General features: G+C 42.1%; 2 protein-coding genes and 1 long non-coding RNA gene across 12 annotated transcripts in view; 1 reads left to right on the top strand and 2 right to left on the bottom strand.

The window, feature by feature from the left end:
- LOC143733042 (cytosolic sulfotransferase 3) overlaps nucleotides 1-18,740 on the top strand; it is a 37,004-nt gene extending 18,264 nt beyond the window's left edge. The window contains exons 3-8 of one of the 2 annotated variants that reach the window (XM_077224593.1): nucleotides 6,617-6,745; nucleotides 16,043-16,143; nucleotides 16,866-16,992; nucleotides 17,217-17,314; nucleotides 17,398-17,572; nucleotides 17,657-18,740. In XM_077224593.1, coding sequence (XP_077080708.1) covers nucleotides 6,617-6,745; nucleotides 16,043-16,143; nucleotides 16,866-16,992; nucleotides 17,217-17,314; nucleotides 17,398-17,572; nucleotides 17,657-17,769 — 743 coding nt within the window. In that variant the 3' untranslated portion in view covers nucleotides 17,770-18,740. The remainder of the gene's footprint in view (nucleotides 1-6,616; nucleotides 6,746-16,042; nucleotides 16,144-16,865; nucleotides 16,993-17,216; nucleotides 17,315-17,397; nucleotides 17,573-17,656) is intronic. The other variant, XM_077224594.1, reaches the window with a different exon arrangement.
- LOC143733052 (uncharacterized) overlaps nucleotides 1-23,200 on the bottom strand; it is a 203,144-nt gene that overhangs the window by 71,444 nt on the left and 108,500 nt on the right. The window lies entirely within an intron of this gene.
- The window catches only part of LOC143733024 (proline-rich transmembrane protein 3), a 67,883-nt gene continuing 63,628 nt past the window's right edge, over nucleotides 18,946-23,200 (bottom strand). For 6 of the 9 annotated variants that reach the window (XM_077224553.1, XM_077224554.1, XM_077224555.1 and 3 more), the window contains one exon: nucleotides 19,247-21,715. In XM_077224553.1, the coding sequence (XP_077080668.1) occupies nucleotides 19,731-21,715 (1,985 nt within the window). In that variant the 3' untranslated portion in view covers nucleotides 19,247-19,730. Of the gene's footprint in view, nucleotides 21,716-23,200 lie in introns of all 9 variants that reach the window. The other 3 variants (XM_077224549.1, XM_077224551.1, XM_077224550.1) reach the window with 1 other exon arrangement.

Below are 23,200 nucleotides of genomic sequence, written 5' to 3'. Positions count from 1 at the left end.
GAGTACATCTATCTAGTACGAATTCACGGGGGGAATGTCACGGGTTTGACTGCCGTTCCAGTGCACTTTCACGGGTATAAGGTTGGAAAAACACGGGTTACAGGTTGCCTGGAACGATGTACTCCCAGTTACGAGTTGGAAAAACACGGGTTACAGGTTGCCTGGAACGATGTACTCCCAGTTACGAGTTGGAAAAACACGGGTTACAGGTTGCCTGGAACGCGGCATTACTGCACAAACAGTTCACTGTTGACGTTACGTTTTAAACGGGAATCATAACGTGACAATGCTTTAAGATATTGTTTATATTTGACGAGATTAATCATATATACATGTAAAACACTTACTTTACAGTCAGGCGTCCATTTCTCCCTGCTGGCTTCGGCTGTCGTTTCCAGTTAATTTTCGGGATGCGGAAATATGTATCTAGGACGCCTCTGTCCATATGCGGTGCGAAACTCGGATGGTTCACAACACAACACTCCATGTCCGTGTCTGCCTCTGACATTTCTTCTAGAAGGAATTGGCATTTTAGAGATTCTTTGCAGCAGACAGACTCTAGCTCGGTGTCCATAGGCGCACAGTTACAGCACGAGCACCACCAATTCGCTATAGCGCGAGCAAGCCCGGGCTTCTCGTCTGCGCTGGGCTGGTCTCCTGCGGCGGCCGCTGCCGCAGCCGACGCCGCCGCCTCTTGTTCCTCCATCAGCCTCAGCTGCTCTTCGCTATATTGTGGCTCGTATAAATAGCCACGAACATCAGTTTCGAGCAAAAGATTTTCAAAATCCTCGTCTTCCATATCGTGTGTCGTAAATTCAGGCATTATGGTAAATCTAACTCCTTGAGCGCTTGTTAGCTTAGCTTGCTGTCTTCCAAGCAAGATGGCGGATTAATAGTTTAGTTTCCTCAGGTTTAGTCCCACCCACTGATCTGTAATAGGCCGGTGGGGTGAGTGGGTCCCACGCCCTTGAATAATAATGAGCTAAAGGCTGTAGTTTTCTTAATATGCAATGAAATTTATCTTCCGTCCTATCGTGACGCAAAATGACGATATTTACGTCACGATAGGACGGAAGTAAAACACTTAAATCCTTTTTTCTCCCATCTCAGAAAAAAACAAGCAAAATTCCACCATCATTATAATATATTACTGGGTTTCTAACAATACAAATCTTAATGCAAATGGGTGAAGTGACCCTTTAAAGAAGGACTTCCAGACGTGAGAGATAAATTTAGGTCCCTGATCTGACACAATGTCTTCCGGAATCCCGAAGTGACGGAATATCCCTGAGAACAGTAACTCGGCCGCCTTGAATGCGGTGGGAAGTCCGGAGGGTGCCAGTAACTTGCAGGACTTAGAGAACCTGTCCACTACTACGAGTATACAGGGATCGGAGGGAGAATGGTTTCGTTACTTTCTGCAAAATTCTCAAGTTCATGCAAACAGGATAGAGCGTCGGCCTTGAAATTCTTTGTCCTGGGGCGGTAGGTTACGGAGAAGATGAAGCGCGTGAAGAACAGGGCCCACCTGGCCTGACGCGGATTCAAACTCTTGGCGCCTCTCAGATATTCCAAATTGCGATGATCCGTGATCACTTGAAATGGATGATTGGCTCCCTCTAGCCAGCGTCTCCACTACTCCAGTGCCATTTTTATGGCCAGAAGTTCGCGATTGCCTACATCGTAATTTTGCTCTGCCAGGGACATTTTCCGTGAGAAGAACGCACATGACCGGAGCCGAGAAGGGGTTCCCTGTCGTTGGGACAACGACCCCATTGGTGGAGGCGTCGACTTCGACCACAAATGGTCTGTCCGGATCCGGGTGGCAGAGCATGGGTGCGGAACAGAATGCACTCTTCAACTTCTCGAAGGCGGTAGTAGCTTCAGTAGACCAGGTTAACCGCTTGATCCCCTTCCGTACCATCAACATTACGGGAACACAGACCTTGCTGTAGTCCTGGATGAAAAAATTGGCGAAGCCAAGGAAACGTTGCAGTTCCTTGAGGGTCTGAGGTCTAGGCCAGTTGCAGACGGCCTCCTTGGAGATGCCCTCAGGACGAATCACGTATCCTAGGAAATGAATGGTTTCCTGATGGAAGTCACATTTCTCTAGTTTGAGGTATAGTTGATACTCAGGCAGGCGTTTTAGGACTTGCTGTACCTGCCGTACGTGTTCATCCAGTCTGGTGGAGTAGATGAGGATGTCGTCGATGTAAATGATTACAAAGCGGTTGAGGAAGTCCCGGAAGATCTCATTCATGAACCCCTGGAACACCGACGGTGAGTTTGACAGGCCGAAAGGCATGACCCGGTATTCATAGTGGCCTGCAGGGGTGATGAACCCAGTCTTCCACTCATCACCCTCACGTACTCGCACTAGATTGTAAGCGCTCCTGAGATCGAGTTTCGTGAAGATCTTTGCAGACCGGAGTTGTTCGAGTGCCGCAGGTACCAACGGTAGGGGGTATCGGTATTTGACTGTGGATGCATTCAGAGCACGATAGTCAATGCAGGGACGTAGGCCACCATCCTTCTTACCGACGAAAAAGAAGCTAGAAGCGGCTGGAGAAGTAGAAGGCCGGATATACCCCTGACGTAAGGCCACATACTCCTCCATAGCTTTCCGTTCCGGTATGGATAAGGGATAGATCTTTCCACGCGGTAGAGTGGCCCCAGGCAGTAGTTCAATCGCGCAATCCCATGGCCGATGAGGTGGTAATGTGGTGGCTAAACGTTTGCTGAACACGTCCTGGAAAGCTTGGTATTCTGGTGGAATGGTGGTGACGGAATCCGTGGTTGGACTTTCTACGGAGGTGGACCCCAAGAACATGGGTGCCGTGCCCTGTGGAATAGTCTTGACAATAGACCGAATACAGTGTTCTTTGCAATGATTGCTCCATTGACGACATCACCCGTAGTCCAGCAGATGTCAGGCGAATGTAAGGTGAGCCATGGACATCCTAGGACGATATCTGCTGTGGAGCCCTCTATCACTAGATACGAACATTCCTCATGATGCATACAACCCATGGATAGGTCTATGACAGAACTGCAATGACGGATGTTTCCTCTACCGAGTGGTTTGCCCAGAATGGAATGAATGCTCAGCGGATGGGTTATAGTACGATGGCGGGCTTGGAGTCGGTTGAGTAACGATGCGGAGATGAAATTCCCCGCTGCGCCTGAGTCAATCAAGAGCTTTGCTGAAATAGAGTGTTGGTGATGACTCAAGATTACTGGGGTTAGTTTCAAACTAGAGACTTGGAAGGGTAAATCAACAGTACTCACCACCGAACGTCTGGGACGGACGGGACAGTCTAGGCGATAATGACCCGAAGCTCCACAGTAGATACAGAGGTTCTGGTCACGACGGCGATTATGTTCTGCGGCAGTTAGATGTACTGAGTGGATCTCCATCGGTTCAGGCGTTGTAGAGTCTACGGACGCGGGGAGTCGTGATATAGGTACTGTGGTTGAGCTTGAGCTCCTGGAGGAAGTGAATCGTGGAGAGGATGCTGTGGTCAAACTTAGACATGCAGCGCGCTGTTGCGCAATGAGAATGGATCGCTAGATCAGCTTCTCGATCCCTATGGAATCTTCATAGATGGCAAGTTGAAGACAGATGTCGGGATTTAATCATTGTCGATAGGCGGACATCAAAGCAATCTCGTTCCAGAGCATAATCAGACACAGTCGATCGGCCTTGCGGGAGACGTAACAACTGATTGTGCACAGAAACAGCATTAGTGGTTTGGGCAAAAACAGTTCGAAAATGTTCAACAAAGCTACTTAATGATTGCATTGGAATTCCATAGTGCCTGTGCCCAGTTCAGCGCGGGTCCAGTGAGTAGGGAAAGAATGAAGGATATCTTGGCATTTTCTGAAACAAACTGATTAGCGTTGATCTCCATATACAGGCGACATTGTAAAAGAAAGCCACTGCATTCTCATTCGCCTGAATAAGTGGAGGGTCTGGCCATGGGACTGACTGCGGCAGGTCTGGGATTTTGTAGAGTACGACTGAGTTCAGACAGAGTTTCTTGAAATGATGGCGGTTGCGTGGGTAATGCAGCTGCGTCGTTGTTGGGAGTCTGAGTTCAGCAGCAATCAGCTCGGCCTCTATTCCCAATGCCGGAATCTCGTGTGCCGCTGGAGCTTGCATTGTGACGGTCCGGTCTTCTGTCACAGGTCTTCTGAAGGACGAGAATACGGGAGTAGAATATACGGTACAATATTTATTTGACACGTAGGGCAAGCTCCAAGACAACAGGAGACACAAGATCCAATCAGAGGTACTCCGCACACAAGATATACTTTTACTGGACTTTTACTTTATACTTTTGTCCTTGGTATCAATCGGTCACCAGATGATTTGTGACGTTCCCAGATCAAGGAAGTACAGGTGAATGGAGCTGGGAGATTCAAGGGCGATCTACACGTTGAAGCTGTTCAGGAGACACAGATAGGAGGTTAGCATAAGACTGACAATAATTTGCGAGAAGAGTGTTCTAGAACCAGACCATGAGGGTTAGGAACCAGAGAGTCATGGGTATCGTATAGACCGGACGCTGAGTGTAAAGTGACAGGGCATTATAAGCAGTGAGCAACAGAGGTGAGTGATGATGACATGCAGGTGGAACTGATCAGAACTCCGGAGATCATGAGCGAGACCAGGTGCGCTGAGTTGAGTTAGGTTGAGATTTGTCGTTGCTGATAGGACCCCTGACAACTTTTTTCTTGGTGCGGACTTTATATTATTACAACATTATTTTCCTGTTATCTCTGTAAAGCTGATTTGAAACAATCTGTATTGTAAAAAGTGCTATATAAATAAAGGTGACTTCACTTGACTTGATAATAAAATAAAATAAACCATACAACAAAAACTACCCCAAGGGGGAAAACAAGACTGACTTGACTTGGAGACGGAGGACAGGTGAGGGCAAATGAATCAATAATCAGGTAAGACAAGATGGGCGGGGTTAGACAATCGACAGGAGAGCACATGGCACAAGGAAACATACATGACAAGCCATGTGACATGAACACGCAGCCAATGAGACATGAACACGCAGCCAATGAGAACACTCATAAGCCACGTGTTCACCCAAAACATGAAAGCATACAGCTAGTGTTAAACACAAGCTGTGTGCTACACAGCACAAGACAAAACAGGAGTGTCAAGGCTCTGTCAAAATAACAAGAAATAGACTAGACAGAAGTGACAAAACCCTGACAGAGAGTTAAAAAAGTTAATAAAAAAACAGTAACATTAATATTGAAAAAAGAAAAGAAGGGAACAAAACCCTTTTCAAACACAATTACACTTAAATATAGATTTGCAAACAGCCATCATAATCACTATCACAAATATATTGATTTCCTCCCCATTTTGTATTTTAACATTTCCATGTCATTGACCAATTTGTAGTAAGTAAACTCAATTTTAAAACAAGATTTTAGTCATCCCTTTAAAGGAACACACCAACTTTTTGGGACTTTAGCTTATTCACCGTATCCCCCAGAGTTAGATAAGTCCATACATACCTTTTTCATCTCTGTGCGTGCTTTAACTCTGTCTGACGCACCCACCGCTAGCCTAGCTTAGCACAAAGACTGGAAGTAAATGGCTCCAGCTAGCATATTGCTCCCAATAAGTGACAAAATAATGCCAACATTTTCCTATTTATATGTTGTGATTTGAATAGTCACACTGTGTACAAATAACATGGTCATATGATACACAGCCATCTTCTAACCATAATCATACTGGGAACTATATTATCAGAAGGCGAAGCACTGCTACTTGGGCGGAGTGATTTGCTCGCAGAACCTGAGAAGCCCCATGTTGAGGAGCAGAGAATTTGCTCAGAGTGTTGCGCTAATCACTCATCTGAGAATATAGTTCCCAGTATGTATAGGGTTAAAAGATGGCTGTGTCTCATATGACCTTGTTATTTGTACGTCTTTTTGTCACTTATTGGGAGCAGTATGCTAGCTGGAGCCATTTACTTCCAGTCAGGTATGTATGGACTTATCTAACTCTGGGGGACACGGTGAATAAGCTGAAGTCCCAAAAAGTCGGCGTGTTCCTTTAAAAAAGAACAACACATCAGTTGACCCATCAGCACTCAAAAGATTTTTCCGTGACAACCATATAGCCAGTTTTGCCTACCCGAATAAAACAAAATAGTTAAAACATGAGCTTCCCCTACTTCTGCTGCTGTAATATGGCCCATGAATTAAATAAACCGGTGTAAAAACTTCCTCCAGTCTTACACCACTCTTCCCATTTATAAAAACAGTGGCTGAAGCCTTTTCCATTTTAAAAACAAATTAAATTAAACGTAGACTACACACTTGCACCTGATGCCCAAATGCCCATTTAGTTAATTTGGCTACAAGTTCCAAAATTGATTCCTCATCATATGGCCCCTTTAAACACAACTGTATGAACTATGAAAATAGGGCTTTGGTATGGCAATATTAAATGTTTTCTCTCTTAAAAATGACATTTAAAACACTTCATTACTACTGATATGATTTTATGTATGCTAGTTCTTATCTTGTTATCATTATGTTTCTAAGAAAAGGTTTTATACTCATCTTCCTCTAGGTACCACCTGGGTTTCATATATTCTTGACCTTCTGTATTTTGGTATGGATGCTGCAGAGCGCCAGACTTCCCAGCCTATCTATATGAGAGTGCCATTTCTGGAGTCATGTTTTCAAGTGATACAATCAGGTCAGAGACTACAGAATAATGAGTGTTCACTGAATTAATAATGTGTTTTTTATGTTGTTGTTTTTTGTCAGTTTTTATCAATGTCTCATTTTATGCTCATTCCATATTCCAAATTTTAAAGTCGTGCATCATGGATTTTGTGTGCCACATATTCTGTAATTTATCTACGGTGACAGATTGATTTAAATCATCTGCTTTTTACTCAGCAAAGGGAAAATGCCTATTATTATCTATGTGTTTTGAAAATCAGAGCAAGTTCTCTGTATTCCTCCAGAAATGCTGCGCCAGTAAGACAAAGGTTCCCTGAGCACACGCTGAGGTCCTCTGCTGGCTTTGCTGTACACATGCTGCTACAGTTACTGTAAATATATGAATCTGTAGAACAGAATATTCTACTATATTAATTGTGATTATTTATTTATTTATTTATTTCAGGTTTATTTAACAGGGACAATGCACACTAATGATACATAATTAAATGTACAGTGTGCCAGAATTAGCCAATAGGCTATTTTACATCCGCTGTCCCTGGACAGATCTTGATATGTCACACCTAAAAAAAAAAAAAAAACCAAACAATATAGCTGGGACAATGACTAACAACAGAGGTTTCACCTATCTAAACACAAAAGAACACAATGAGCTAGCCAACCACATTGCCATAGCACAAGAGGCACAAACAAGGAAACAAACCCATACAAAAATGTAATATATGGCCATATATGTACTTATATTTTAAATAGAATGACATATATCTATACATTTATTTGACTTATCTGAGAACACAATATATGCCTGCAACATATATGAACATTTATGTGTCCAAACATGTGAAGAAAATATTTGAGTTCATCCATATATGATACCATATATCTGCATATATTACAGTATAGCATTGGTTTCTCGCATATATGGACAACATTAAGTATAAATATGTGACATAGATATTCGTTTCCCACATATTTAATAAATGTATGTAAACATACATGCATGTGATACTGATGCATTGAAATAAGTACATATATGCATATATAAATATATGCGTCTTACATATATTTAACATTTATGTGCATATACTGGAAAATATATGGCACTTACATGAAAACGGCCATTTTTGCTATATTTTGAAATATATGTTTCATATATGTCTATGTCTTTTATATATATGAATTTTGCATATATTCTCATATATGCAGCAGACATACATGGGCACTGACATTATATATGTAAATTACATATATTTACATATATTACATTTCTGTATGGGAACAAACAAGCAAACAAACAATCAAACAAAAAAAGCAGAACAAGGAGGACAGTGCAGCAGCAAGATTTCATATCGTGTAATGTAAACAGTCCTGACTATCTATTAACCATTTCTTTAAGTTATGTTTAAAAGAAGCGTACGATTTAAAATTCCTAATGTGAATTGGAATTAAATTCCATTCACGAGCAGCCCTTACTGAAAAAGCTGTTTGACCAAGCGCACTCTTCCTAAACGGGACAATGCAGTCACCTCTTGCTGCACTCCTTGTAGATCTGAGAGCATTTGGTGCTGTGCTCACAAACTGGCGCAATACAGGAGGAGCCAGTCCATGCTGAATTTTGTACACAAGACAGAGATCTGCATATATAATCAAATTTTCGAAATTCAATAGATTATATTTTTTTAAAACATGACAATGATGATAATATATGGATTTCCTATCGAGTACTTTAAGAGTTTTCTTATATAGGGATAGTAGTGGTTTAAGAGAAGTGTTGCTAGCTTGTGACCAGGTTGTCAAACAATAGGTGATATGAGATAAAATCATGGAGTGCATGAACATCATAGCGGCCCTTTTTGACATGCAGCTCCGGACATATCTAAAATTTGCCAGGTTGTACTTAATGTGATTACAAACCTTCTTAATGTGTAATTTAAAAGTAAGATTGTTATCTATGTAAACTCCAAGATATTTAAACTCTGAGACGACATGTAGTCTCTCCCCTGCTACGACTATATCAGGTTCTACACAGCGGCTTTTAGATTTACTTAAAAACATGCATACAGTTTTGGATATATTCAGTTGAAGACAATTGTGATTTAACCATTCTGTGATCTTTTGCATTGATTTTGATAGCAGATCAGCAGCTTGAGCTGCACTGTTAGCATGTACAAAGATTACCGTGTCATCTGCATACATTTGGGTATTGACATTAGGACAAACATTTGGCAAGTCATTTACATACAATGAAAATAAAAGTGGACCCAAAATAGAGCCCTGTGGGACACCTGCAGATAAGGAAATTACACTTGATTGATGATTCATAACTCTAACGAACTGAGTCCGATGTGTTAAATAAGATTCAACCCATTTAATAGTGCCTGTATCAAAATTAAAAGTTTTTAACTTAGATAAAAGAACTCCATGATTAATGGTGTCAAATGCTTTTTTTAAATCTAAGAAAACAGCACCAACAACCCCTCCTCGATCCAACTGTGACTTGACTTTGTCAACGAAATAGCAATTGGCTGTTTCTGTTGAATGATTAATACGGAAGCCAAATTGATATGGATGTAGAGAGTAAGAACTGGTGTTTAAATGATTTATCATTTGTTCTGAGACAAGTTTTTCGGCCACCTTAGAAACCACCGGCAGGATGCTAATAGGTCTATAGTTACAGATGGACAAACGATCACCTCCTTTGAACACAGGAAAAACTGCAGCCAACTTCCACACATTTGGGAACAATCCCTGAGTAATTGAAAGGTTAACAATTTTCGTAATTGGGTATACTAATAATTCAGAGAGCTCTTTCAACATAACAGTGTTCAATCCAATGACATCTTTCGCTCGAGATGGCCTAAGAGATTTAATCACTCTCACTACATCTGCCTCAGTAATATATTCTATGTTGAAAGCTTGCTCTGTTTGTTCGACTTGACAAGGAGTGTTCTTATATTCAGAAGAAAAACACTTGATGATATTTTCTACTGAATCAATGAAATAATTATTGAGAGCATCAGCTACTTCAGCTGGCTTATCTCTTAATTTTCCACCCACTACAAGTTCAACTGTTTTGGCATTGTTACCATCATGTCCCATTAATTTTCTTAACTGGCTCCAAATAGTTTTAGTATTACCTCCTGCTTTTTCAATTATGGTCAAAAAGAAATTTGCTTTAGCTATCCTTATCTCTTTGACTACTCTATTCCGTAACATAGTAAAAATATGTCGATCACTGCTTGCTTTAGATTTAATTGCAGATTTCAAAGCCATATCCCGTTTTTTCATTAAATTTAAAATATTTGTGGTTATCCAAGGAATGGTGTTCTTTTTTTTCCTATGCCGTTGTCTGCATGTAAATGCATCAATTGATCTCTGCAGTTGTTGTGTAAATCTTTGACTGTCTTCTTCCAACGATCTTCCTAAAAGTATGCTATCCCAGCTAATGCTCTGGACGGCACTTATAAACTGGCCCTGCATATTTTTGGGGATATTTAAAGATTCTTGTTCTTGGACAAATGGAGTGAAACGCTTGTTAGTTAGCTTCCTGGCTATTAAGATCATATTGTGGTCTGATAGTCCAGTCAGCATATTAAAAGATTTAACAATTCGCTTTGGCCTATTGCTAAATATTAGGTCTATTTGTGTTCTTGTAGAAGATGTTACTCTGGTTGGCCCATTTATCAACTGTGTAAGATCACAGTCATCAGTGATCTGTTTTAATGTTTTCCTTGACGATTTGTCTTCCCAATTGATGTTAAAGTCTCCCATTATGATCACCTCCTTATTAAAATTACATTCCTTTAACAAACTTTCGAAATGTTCATAAAATATATTCTTAGAAGATGGAGGGCGATATAGTGTAATAAGTGAGAAAGACATAGATGGAGATAAAGTTATGTTAAGTCCAATACACTCCAATTCATTACATGACCACTGTATCTCATGGCATTGAAAGCGATCTTTTACATAGATTAAAACTCCCCCTCCTTTTGAGCCCACTCTATCTTTTCTATGCACCTTATAACCAGGAACATATAAAGCTGATGAGGGTGAATTTTCATTAAGCCAGGTCTCTGTTAAACACAAGAAATCCAGGTTTGAGTCTAATAAAAGCTGATGGATTTGATCACCTTTAGATTTAAAACTTCTTATATTTAAGTGCCCTCCTAAAATACCCCTCGGTTTTAATTTGGGGTCCCAGATTATTCTTGAGTGATTGACAGTCTGGAATATATTCAGTTTCCTATTTTTAGCTATTGCAACATTTAACATTTTTGAGCGTATACTGCATGTTGTTTGTTTGGGTGTAATTATTGCATGTCCTACGGCCTTCTTATTTACAGTAGGCCTACACGTCGTCTGATCGAGTGACGACTTAAATGGATGGGTTAGTAGTTCGGCTGTAGGTGCGGATGGATTTGTTGATAGTACCGCTTTATCCGCTGAAATCGGCGAACAGTTCGATGTGTCACCTGGTGATCCAGCGATGCAACCGCTGAACACGGTCTCCGCTGGAAACCCCTCCGCGGCTATACACCGCTGGTCTCGCTGCCGGTCCGCCGCTGCGAAAGCCTCTCCCATTATGCAGGCGGCCGGCGAAACAACCGGCACTCCCATGAGACAGGCCGCAGGAACCCGAACAGGCAACCCGCATCCAGCGGCACCCACGGAGCAGAGACGGCGATCAAAGTTAGTTTGTTGAATCTTTTCAATCGATGAGTTGTTACAAAAAAGAGTGCGTACCTGAGAAACAGATGTGTTGCGTTTGATATCGGCCGTGTTTGCCTCCCCTCGCGGGCCAGGACACGGATGAATATCTCCAGATAGTAGTAAGCAGATTGTGATTAGCAAAGCATTGCTTTGTTGAATTTTGGTTGAAGGCTTGTGTTTGTTTGTTAAATGGTACAGTTGTTGTGAATACATGAACGTTACTGCCAGCGCATGTTTTCCATAGCCAAAGTTTGTTGTGGCTTGGGTTGTTTGTTTAATATCTGTTGATATGTTAATATCAGGGGGCTTTAATACATTTAAAATCAATCCAAAAAATAAAAGCGCTACTGCTGCACCTGTCCTGCCTGGCACACATGCCGCCATCTTGCATCTCCTCCCACTTAAAAACATTATACAGGTAGTCTGCAATAGATACAGTGCCAAACGGAAGAGAAGAGCATCAAGGCAAAAATATTCCCGCTTTTTTTTTAACACTGCATTCAAAATCCGTTGGACTATTTGCACAACTTCTTCCGTGTTCTACATAGTTCAAATACATAGTTCAGCTCAGGAAAAAGCATTCATATATTTTCTCACTAACCTATGGGAAATCCATTATTAAGGGTTTTTAGTGTGTGTGTGTGTGTGTGTGTGTGTGTGTGTGTGTGTGTGTGTGTGTGTGTGTGTGTGTGTGTGTGTGTGTGTGTGTGTGTGTGTGTGTGTGTGTGTAAACCCTACATTATGTGGGACAAAATGTCCCCACAAAGACGGCAATATCCAAAATCTTATTCCTTGTGGGGAAATTTTTGGTTCCCATAAGGAAAACAGCTTATAAATCATTCTAAGTGATGTTTTTTGAAAATGTAAAAATGCCGAAAGTTTTCTGTGATGGGTAGGTTTAGGGGTAGGGTTTGTGTAGGGGGATAGAATTTGTACAGTATAAAAATCATTTTGTCCATGGGCGAAAGTCCACATAACACAACGTGTGTGTGTGTGGTGTGTGTGTGTGTGTGTGTGTGTGTGTGTGTGTGTGTGTGTGTGTGTGTGTGTGTGTGTGCACGTGTGTTGCTGCTCTTATTCCAGCCTTCTAAAATCAAAAAAACACAATGAAACATTTGAAAGAATGTGCTACTTGTTAAAGATATTTCACAAAACATATTTAATTTATTTAATTCTTAACCCCTTCTGACGTGATTTTTTTTTTCAAAACATCATGTTCCACTGAATTTGTACTCTTCACTCCTCTGCAAGCCTGTATCTGTGATCTTCGATACTACATATGTAACCGATACGTTCCCTTTCATTCAGTCACTGGGCAATGCCTAAGAGAGGCTTCTAGAGATTAAGTACTTAGAATGGCCAGAAATGGCACGGGTTCAGAGACCGGAGATTGGAATTTATGATCACCCTAGTAGACCGCCTGAGGGCAGGGGCCGATCTAGGCAGACAGAACCCGTGCCTGGGATGTCCAGGTTGTAGAACCTGATAAAAGGGGACGGCGAGGACCAGCCGTGTGCCGCTCAGATGTCAGCCATGGATATCCAACAAGACCATGCACAGGAGGAAGCCATTCCTATGGAGCAATTCCTCACCCCAATGCGGCACTGCAATTCCAGATATTTGTAGGCTAGCGCTATCGCGTCCACTATCCAGTGGGACAGTCTCTGCTTCATAACTGAGAGAACCTTCAAGCGGCCTCCGAAGCAAACAAACAGCTGCTCCATCTGCCTGAATTGGCTAGAGCGCTCAATGTACACCCTAAAGGCCCTCACTGGGCAGAGTGGGTGTGCTGTCTGCTCTTTCTCAGCAGAAGGGAGAGCAGAAAGTGAGATAACTTGTACCCTAAAGGGCATGGAGAGCACATTTAAGCACAGAGCCACACCTGGGTTTAAGGACAACCTTGCTGTCGTTTGGCCCAAACTTGAGGCAGGAAGTCTCCGCTTGGGAGAGGAGGTCTCTTTTCAGCGGGATTGGCCAGGGTGCTGCAGATAGCAGCTGGACCATTCCTGGAAACCACGGCTGGTTCTGCCAGAATGGTGCTACAAGCAGGACTGAGCATCTGTCCTCCCTGATTCATCTGATGAGCTGAGGGAGCAGTGCTACCGGAGAGAAGGCATAAAGGCACAGAGGGGGCCACTTGTGAGCTACTGCGTCCCTTTCCTTCAAAAAGAATATTGGGCAGTGTGTGTTCTCTCTCGATGCGAAGAGATCCACTTCTGCTTGGCCAAAAAAGCTCCAAATCATGCAGACTGTTTGGGGTGGAGTCTCCATTCCCCTGGGGGCGGCCCGTTCCGGGACAGCATATCTGCTCCTGTATTCATGGAGCACATGTAAAGCTTATACTGAACGGAGATTGTCCTGTGCTCACATGAGATGCGGTGTGCCAGTCTATTCAGTAGACAGCACTTGAGACCACTATAGTAATTTATACAGGCTACCACTGTAATGTTGTCTGATTGGACTAGAACATGGTGCCCCTTGAGCTCTTCCTGGAATGCTGTGTGTTGGCAACCAGTCTTGAAGGTTTTTTATACAACTACCTTCCTTGTGGAGCGATTTCCAGGGGGCCAGGGCTCTGGTACAGCCGTGGTTCACTCTGAGAATAATACAGCCCTCGCGCCACACTCGAGGATAGGGTTGGATGCCGGCCTTCAAACAGTGTTGCAGGTGGCCCAGGGAACTACTGGTGAGGCTGCTGCTGAGGCCCAATAGTTTCTGAATTTCTTCAAGGGGAGGTTGCTCCTCGATCTGAACGGTGTTGCTAACTGCTGAATTTTCAGGGAGCTATCCGGCGAAATCCATGCCCGCATTGTGGACAAGTCGAGGACTGCCACCAGAAACGCGATGCTTTGGCAGGGGGACAGCAAGCTCTTACTCGAGTTGATTTTGTGTCTTCCTTGTGTTCGAAGTATCAGGACTGCTTGAGGGGCTCAGGGTTCAGCTCTATCCTAGGGCGGGGTCCCTGGCGCTTAGGAAATGGGTAACGCTTTGATGGGCAGAAGCGCTGCTTCCCACCCGCCTTCGCGAGCGGGCTTGAGCGGGCTTGGTCACCGGCTTGCTGAGTCGGCATCGATCTGGGGTGACAAGCAGCAGCTGAGGAGCCTGCTGTCTTTGGCAGAAAATGACGCATTGCCTGTGATATTTTCTGGGATGCTGTGAAGCACTCCATGAAACCATCCACTGCGGGACCAAATTAGCCCAAGGGAGAGACCAGGGAGTCAAGGAAGACTGTCTTGTCAGCGTCCTTGATCTCCGTCAAGTGAAGGTGGCGCTGAAAGACCACCAGATTGGCCAAAGCAAGACCGATTGCGTGGGCTGTGGATTTAGTGGTGTGCAGGGCAAGGCCGGTTGCGCTGCGCAGCTCTTTAAAGGCCGCCGGGTCTTGGCCGTTCTCATCCATGTCACGGAAGAGTTTAGCCTGACACACTTGGAGGACCGCCATCATGTGGAGGGCGGAGCCAGCCTGGCCGTTTGCGGCGTATGCCCTTGCCACGAGAGCGGAAGTTATCCTGCATGGCTTGGGTGGTAAGAATGCTTTAAACTTCTAGCCGAGGGCCATGGGCTGCCTAGGCCTTGCTGAGTCAGTCCCTTTAAGCTGCGGGTGGGTGGAGTAATCAAGGCACGCGGGCGCTGAGCCAGCATGATCTCACTGCAGCCCTGTTGCTCCACACCGCGGCTACGCCGTTTCTTCCATCTCGGCTCGAGAGGGAAAGAGAACAGGAGAGTGTGCAAGGCAGGATCACTTCCTTTTTTCAAGGAAGCGATCCGTGAGCGCAGCTGTGTGAGACTCATGCTCTCGCAGTACAAGCAGCTGTCTTTGTGAGTGCAGCCTCTGCATGGGTGCGGCCTAGACAGCTGACGCACTCAGAGTGCTCGTCCGAGGGATGTAGGCTAGCCCTGCATGAGCCACATTCGTCGTGCGACATTTTGTAAAAAACACCGCTTGCACTTTTAGACATTAAATATACACTTTTTAATTGTCTTGCGCCGTGAAATTTGCTATTTTCGCAGCTTGCACAGTGAAAGTTGTCGCCGGAAAAGCTGCAGGAGGCTATTCTCGACGACGAGTAGAAAGACTTCTTCGTCTTCAGAATCAGCGAGGAGATGTGTCTTCTAAATGGCCTGTTTTGCGCAACTTAAATAGCCAGTCAGCCCTGCCCTTTCTGGCGGGCTGAAAAGCCATTTTTCTGTGAAGAGCACAGACCTGAACCACTCAGACTGATTCTCCAAGGTATTCGGAGAAAACTGAGTTTCCCTAGAAACTCAGAAACTGATGCAATGCAAGTGAAAAATACTGAAAGGGATCTAGTGAGCTGCAATATTTGAAAATAGAAGTAACAAAGCTTAGTGCAAGTTATCCACTGGCTCACATTTTTGAAGTGTGTATGGGTATGACGCTTATATGCATGATGTAAACTGGATTGTGATGTCTTATTCCCAACATAGTTTTGTTCTGTGAGGTCCATTACCAATATAAACAAATTAGAACGGCATTGTTTATTTTACGGTATGTCTTGGTTTAACCACAATGACAACTAGGATACTGAAGGATACTGAAATTGGAACCACTTTCTATTTGTTTATTTACTTTCAGGGACAGAGCTGGCTGATAATCTGCCCACTTCTCCTCGCCTTATTAAAACTCATTTGCCTGTTCAGCTTGTGCCCAAGTCCTTCTGGGAGCAGAACTCAAAGGTAAAGTATATGGACTCCTTTCACTCTGTGATGTGATGTATGTGACAATATGTAACCAATCTATCATAGTATAATGTGAATCTCATACTACCAAACTTAAGTGCACAACTTAGAAACATGATTTAAATGAAGGAATATTCACAGATGGGTGAAAAATAAAAGGAAAATACAGGAGTTCTGGTGGATTTATACATTTTGCTGGCAGGGTTTGGACCCACTTGTCCCCTTCAAATCAATAATGTGAATCATATGGTATGGGATATGATCTCAACCAGTCCCGAGATCTCAATCAAGCTGAACACCTATGGGAGACTTTAGACTGATGTTAGGACAGCACCATCACCACCATCAAAATGAGGAAACATCTTTTGGAAAAATGGTATTCCATCCCTCCAATAGATTTCCAGGGATTTGCCGAATCAGTTCCAAGGTGAAGCTGTTCTGGCAGCACGGGGTGGGCCAACCACATTAAATCTCAATCTTCTCTAATATGAGTGACCTACGTTTCATCTGTGTTTGATAACACTGCGGCATGTTTTGTCAAGTGAAGTGAACTTGAACAGATACTGTGTCAGTTAGTAGGGAGCAGTGAACCCAGCACAGCGACCCTATAGATTGAAACACAGTTATATTCCTTCTATTTAAGACAGCATTAGTTGTGTAATTAACTGAATGTAATGCAAATCTTGTTTCTTGTCATAATTTTTGTCCACTCATTCCAGATTGTGTATGTAGCTCGGAATGCAAAAGACAATGCAGTTTCCTATTTTCATTTTGATCGAATGAATATGGTAGAACCTGAACCAGGAGACTGGAATACCTTCTTACAGAAATTTATGGAAGGAAAGAGTAAGTACAGTAAATATTTTGTACAGTAATGAAATTAAATCATATTAGTCAATTACAATGGGTATAGCTAAAGAACCACTTTAGTGTCAGGAAATTATATTCAATTATTATATAATATTATATTTAAATATGCTTTTATAACTTTTATATGGAGAGTAAAAAGTTCAAATGTATGACATGAATCAAGAATTTTACAACTGAGTAATTGTTTTAATATTCCCTAGATGTGTTTGGTCCTTGGTTCGACCATGTCAGTGGATGGTGGGAGAAAAAGCAGACATATTCTAACTTACTCTACTTGTTCTATGAAGATTTGGTGGAAGTAAGTTCGATTCATAATGTGACATTTTCATGAAGCATAAAATCAACATGAAAGTTAAATGTGTTTTTCCATGTCTTACTCAGGACACGGGACGTGAGGTGGAACATTTGTGTTCCTTCTTGGGTTTGTCCACTTCAGTTGAAGAGAGGGAGAAAATAACAAAAGGGGTTCAGTTTGATGCCATGAAACAGAACAAAATGACTAACTATTCCACTCTCCCAGTTATGGACTTCAAGATCTCACCCTTCATGCGGAAAGGTTAATAAACCACTGATCTAATTTAGACTTCTAAATTATGTCCTATTATTTGCTTTTATCTTGTCTTTGTTTGTGTTACAAAAGGTAAAGTTGGAGACTGGAAAGATCACTTCACTGTGGCACAAAATGAACAGTTTAATGAAGTCTACAAACAGAAGATGAAGAATACCACTGTCAAGTTCCGCACTGAGATTTAATACTTGAGGTCTGGACCTTGCACCAGAATTATCACTAAATAAATTGTCAGAATATTTTTTATAATAAAATTTTTTCTAATTATAAGATAAAATATGTTTCCCTATCCCAAAGAAACGTCCAACAAAGATAACTATACTCTAAATTCATTGGCTGATTTCTTCAAAAAGTGGTAATGTTTTTATATCTCGTGAAAGGACACAATTATGAGAACATATTTTTTAGTTCTGTTTTTTCTGTTAAAATAAGACTTTTACCAATATGTTAATATGAATTAATTTAGCTTCAATTTGTCAAGGACAAATGCAGTGCTTATTTAAATGATTAAAGTTTGTGAAAGTCATGTGGGAAGTAAGATAACTCAGTGGGTAAACAGACCCTTCAATTAAAAGGCTTTCATATAATACAGTACTGTATGTTGGTGATTACACTTTCTGTTTTATTCAAAAGCAAACTTGACCACAAAAGTACTTGAATATAGATACGCGGGACTACCACATTCTGGCATAATTAGCTGGGACTGCACAGCATTACTCCACCCTCATAAATAATCTCTTTAAATGCTGAAAGTGTGCCTGACAGTATACCATGTGAGAGGTTTGGGCTGGTTATTTGAGCATCATTTGATCAATAAAATTACAGCAGGTGTCAGTACCATGCAAACAGTTAATTCAGTCTTTTTTAAAGCTGAAATGAAAGATAATAATTTAATTAAAAAATGTCACAGCACAATACAAGCACATATAATGCCTGGTTAATATGTGATGCAGTTTATTTTCTACTATGGCACTGATTTCTCTTTTTAAAGAAGGAAACCTATGCAAATGTTAATAGGCATTTGTCTATGCTTCTGTCATTGACTGACAATAGGGTATTTTTTGGGATCAGTTAATATTCTTGCAATAGGAAAGGTTGTCATTCACAGTAAATGCATTGCATGTTACCACAATAAACCACTATTTACAAACAAAAATATAATCTGTTTTAGACATACAGCTTTCTATCATTTATTGCTAAGACATGAGTTCTACTGTATTGTATAAAGTAATGATGAGTTGAGCGTCCAACTGTGTTGAAATTTGGCTAAACTGTAGAATACACCAACAAAGTTTTTGTCTACTATTCAGTCAGTTGTCAAGTCATTTATATAACAATGATTTTACTACACATAACTCCAGTTGTGGGAATAGTTTGGTATGTATTCAGTATTCTGCATTGCGGGAATAAACTGGAAGTACAAAGCATGGGCAAGAAAGTCAACATGTTCTGGCACATACAGTATAAATTCTGTTTAAATTCAGTGCAAAGACGGAAGAAAAAAATATTACTATCCAGACTCAGGTCTTCACAATTCTTAGTAGCACTTAGGTTGGTCTTTGGGACAAGGCACTGCAACAGCATAAAAATTAACATACGCACTACTGCACAAGTATAGCCACAATACCTAAATATTACAAGTAATGACAGGAGACTAGTAACTCTTTGTGAAGTCCTTTACATGGAGACACCCCACCAACAGAAATTACACAAATAACACATTATTAGAAGTTAATTTGCTTATAATAGTGGTCCTACCACTAAAAAGACAATTATGATAACTTTCCAGACCAAATAAAAAACATTTTACACAACATTATTTATAATAGTGAAAACAAAATACACACTTATGGAATGCCTTGCCTCGTAGACTTCAATTGTATGTACATAACTGTAAACAAGACTTCAGAAGAAAAAAATCAGAAGTAAATATTTTCAGTGTTGATCACTTATTCACTTATTCACATTTGACTCCACTTCCTAAAATCTCATCAAGCCAATAAAAGTTTTTCTCTTCCCCTTTAAGTGTCATTACACTACAATTAGACTCTGTTCATCTGAGCAAGTCATGATTAAATATGCAATCTCAGATTTTTGGAGAATGCGAATGTGTTTTAATCTGGAGTTGTTGTGTGCCACACCATGTTCAAAGGTCAATAATATCACTGCCAACACTGGCTGAGTCATTTCGCGTGATTTTCAAATATCTATGTCCCCCTCTACTATTTGATTGTGAACTTTCAAGGTCAGGGGTTAGAAAAAGCCTTGTGTTTTCTGGACTGGGCACAAGGGTATGGCTTGTGCTTGGGATAGGGTGCAGTGAGACTGGGCAGGACAAAGAGGAAGGCACTGGTGCCTCAGAGACCCAACGGAAGCCCTGATGAGTCGGTGTAGGGGGAGCAGTGACCTGTCGGCTGAGCACAGCACTAGGAATGGAGCGATCCAGACCTGTGGACGATTCTGTGAGCAATGTGTGTTCATCACTGCTCGATGATAGTGTTATTTGGGGGTCACTATTCCGTCGCATCCACAGGTTTGGAAATGTAGGGGGTGATAGTGGTCGCAGTGGATAGAATAAACTTTCACCCCCTAACAAATGCTCACGATGAAGTGCCTCATCAATACTGCGGCCAAGGTCAATTGGGGTTGGAGGGCGCAGGTCAAAATCGCAGAGTGAGAAGGCTGACTCCTTGTCCCTGTCCAGACTGCTACTTGAAGAGCACTGAGGTGGATGAGCACGTGGCTGCACCCTTAGCAATGAACCAGCAGAGCCCCCTGCAACGCTTTTCAGATTGCTGTCTTTGAGTGGATCCTGATTTGGTATGAGGCTCTTGCTAATATCTGATCGCTCCTGTCCAGCCCAGTTATTGGGCAACTCTCCGGCCACTGCACTACTACTGGACCCTGCAATTCCATTGCTTTCAGATTTCCTTTGTTGCCTTACCTTGAGGCTCTGCACAATCTTTGCCCAGCATGTATGTCTGCTGGTAGAGTTTGATGATTGAGAGGGTGAGGGCAAACTTTCTGTGGTAGCCCCTTCCTGTCTTGGTGTTCCACATATGTGGCCTCCGCTGGGTCTCCAGAAGACCCAGGAAGACAACAAAAGCAGGCAGAAAGCCCAGACAAGCTCCAACAGTCGTACCCAGAATTGACAGAGCCACCATCCCCAACGGAAGCGCCTCCAGTCTCCTAGTAGTCCATATAGCCACATGACGGAATAAATATGCAAAAGACAGCACAGTGCCCCAAGAAGAGCGCATACTGCCAGTACCCATGCTAAAACCCTTACTTTGTCTTCACCAATTCCCTTATTTCTTCCCCGAGCTGCATGTGTGTGAGAGAGGCATGGCAGTGCAAAGAAAAGGTAGCCTAAACACAGTGCCAGGCCTGCAGTCAGCGTGAGGCTCTGTAGGACGATGGGAACAGCAGCCGAAAGTGCAGGGGAAAGTATGTCTGCAGCAAGTAGGAGAGTGCATTGTAAAACAGTTAATACTCCTAAGAGAGGGGGGCGCTGAAGTGTTGGTGGTAGCCAATTTACTCCTGCCTTTTTTAGTACCAATATCACTAATGCAGCCTGTGCCAGAATTAACAGTGGTAACGGCAGCGTGTATAAAGCAATTATTACAGGAGGCGGCAGGAGGAACCGTGTCCCATATGGGTCAAGCAAAAAGTGTCCAGCTCTAACCGCACCCACAACTAGCAAGAGGCTATTGGCAAGTATCAGTTCACCACAGTGGGGACAATTCAAGCTGGGAGCTAACACTAAGCCAAGAACAGAGCCAACAGTAAGCAGAAGGAACAGGGCAGCAGAACCAAATACATGCAGCTCCCATGCAAATGACAATGTGCGTTTTAAGTCTGCCCACACTAAAAAGCTGCCATTTGCTGCACCATATTTGTCAGCATTGTTCTGATCTTTGGAAAAAACACAGGGGCCCACAACAGTGACACAAGGGTCCTTGGCTTGGGCATGGGTTGGAGAGGCAGAGTTTGACTTCAAAGATGGAACCATTTCCTGTGAGACTGATTGGTCCGTCTCTGTAATTCTTCTATCATTTTCAGAGAATACAAAATGTCCATGTCCAGTAGGGCGAGGGGAGGTTGTACTTGTACTTAGCAAAGGTGATATACCTGCAGAAATCAAAAGAGGTACAGGAAATATTATTGGGGTAACTGGGAAAACTGAATATAACAAACAATAGGAAAGCATGTAACTACATTAAATACATTCAACAATATACAATCCTTTTGCAATATGTACATTTTACAAACTGATCTCTAATATTCATAAAATTGTGAATGAATAAATCAGCTCATAAAATTAAAGCTGGAATACACTACATAACTTTTAAAATATGAATATGTTTTAAAAGATTATGCATCACACACTTGAACTTTGTAAATGGTTACAAAGGAAAAACTGGGAATTATACAATAAATTAGAGATTCTGTGCCTATCATAACACTACATTTATAAAAATCTGTCAACTCTGACTGCTCAATATCTGCAGCCTTGCTATGACTTTCAGCAATTTGCATGGGCAAAAAGTAACGTAGTGTATTTTGGCCTTTATTGGGCTTAAACAATCTGAAAGGCTATCATAATGTGAAGCAGTTATGAACTTTCACCTATGTATCCATAAACATTATCATGCCAAGAAACCATAACAACAAACTTCATACACACAAAATCATTCTGAACATAAGTACTAAAAACACTGTTGAAACACACATACAACACACAGCATCTTTCATAACTTTTTGGTCATTGGTTAGAAGGAAAATCGTTTTACAGTCAAATTTAAAAAACGACATGAAAAAAAAAAAGTTTGACAAGTGCAGTTTTTACTGTTGAACTAGTATTAAATAATTTCTATATATAATAAAGTATGAAAGAGAAAGGGACATAATCATACAATATGTTCTCGGGGCTCATAAGGCACAACAGTACAGCACAACAGTTTAGCAGTTATCAAGTTCAAAAGTTATCAAGAAAAATTTACATTCACTGCATTCTTGAGCTGGTAATATTCTTTTAAAGATAAAAATTCTTGATGTTACATCCTAGGTTCTTTGTCACATTCACAGAAGGGAACAGACAGATGGTAAGGTGAAATGATTTATTCAAGTAAAAGCAGAGACGATGTATTGATGAAGACTTGGCTGGCGATGACTGAAATGGAAACTTTGTGCAGGTGAAGGATAAACACGATGACTGGACATCTGTATCGGGATGACGGACAGGAGACAGATGGAAGACAGGAGACTTGACGATCTCAGGTGAGTGTTCAGGTAAGGAGTCTGACTGATTACGTAGCAGTAACATTGACGAGACCAGACACTGATGTGAGGGTGATGCAGGTTGATATAGACTGCGTTGATGAGAGAGTGCAGGGAATCAGTATCTGGGGATGATCAGCAGCAGCGTGGAGATGGATGACTGAGTGCAGGTGGGGAGCAGAAGGGATGCTGGGAAGTGTAGTGCAGACAGGTTACAGAGTTGGTGACTGAGCTGGTGACTGTGACAGTACTTCCCCCTCCCGAAAAGCACGACCTCGCGCAACAAATGGTACCATGGGAAAGATCATGATCCAAGGGAGGAGCCGATAGAGGGAG

The sequence above is a fragment of the Siphateles boraxobius genome, unplaced genomic scaffold (genome assembly GCF_051911475.1).
Source record: "Siphateles boraxobius isolate OS27281-9 unplaced genomic scaffold, OSU_SipBor_1 9, whole genome shotgun sequence".
Lineage (NCBI taxonomy): Eukaryota > Metazoa > Chordata > Actinopteri > Cypriniformes > Leuciscidae > Siphateles > Siphateles boraxobius.
This window is presented reverse-complemented; position numbering and strand designations above follow the sequence as displayed.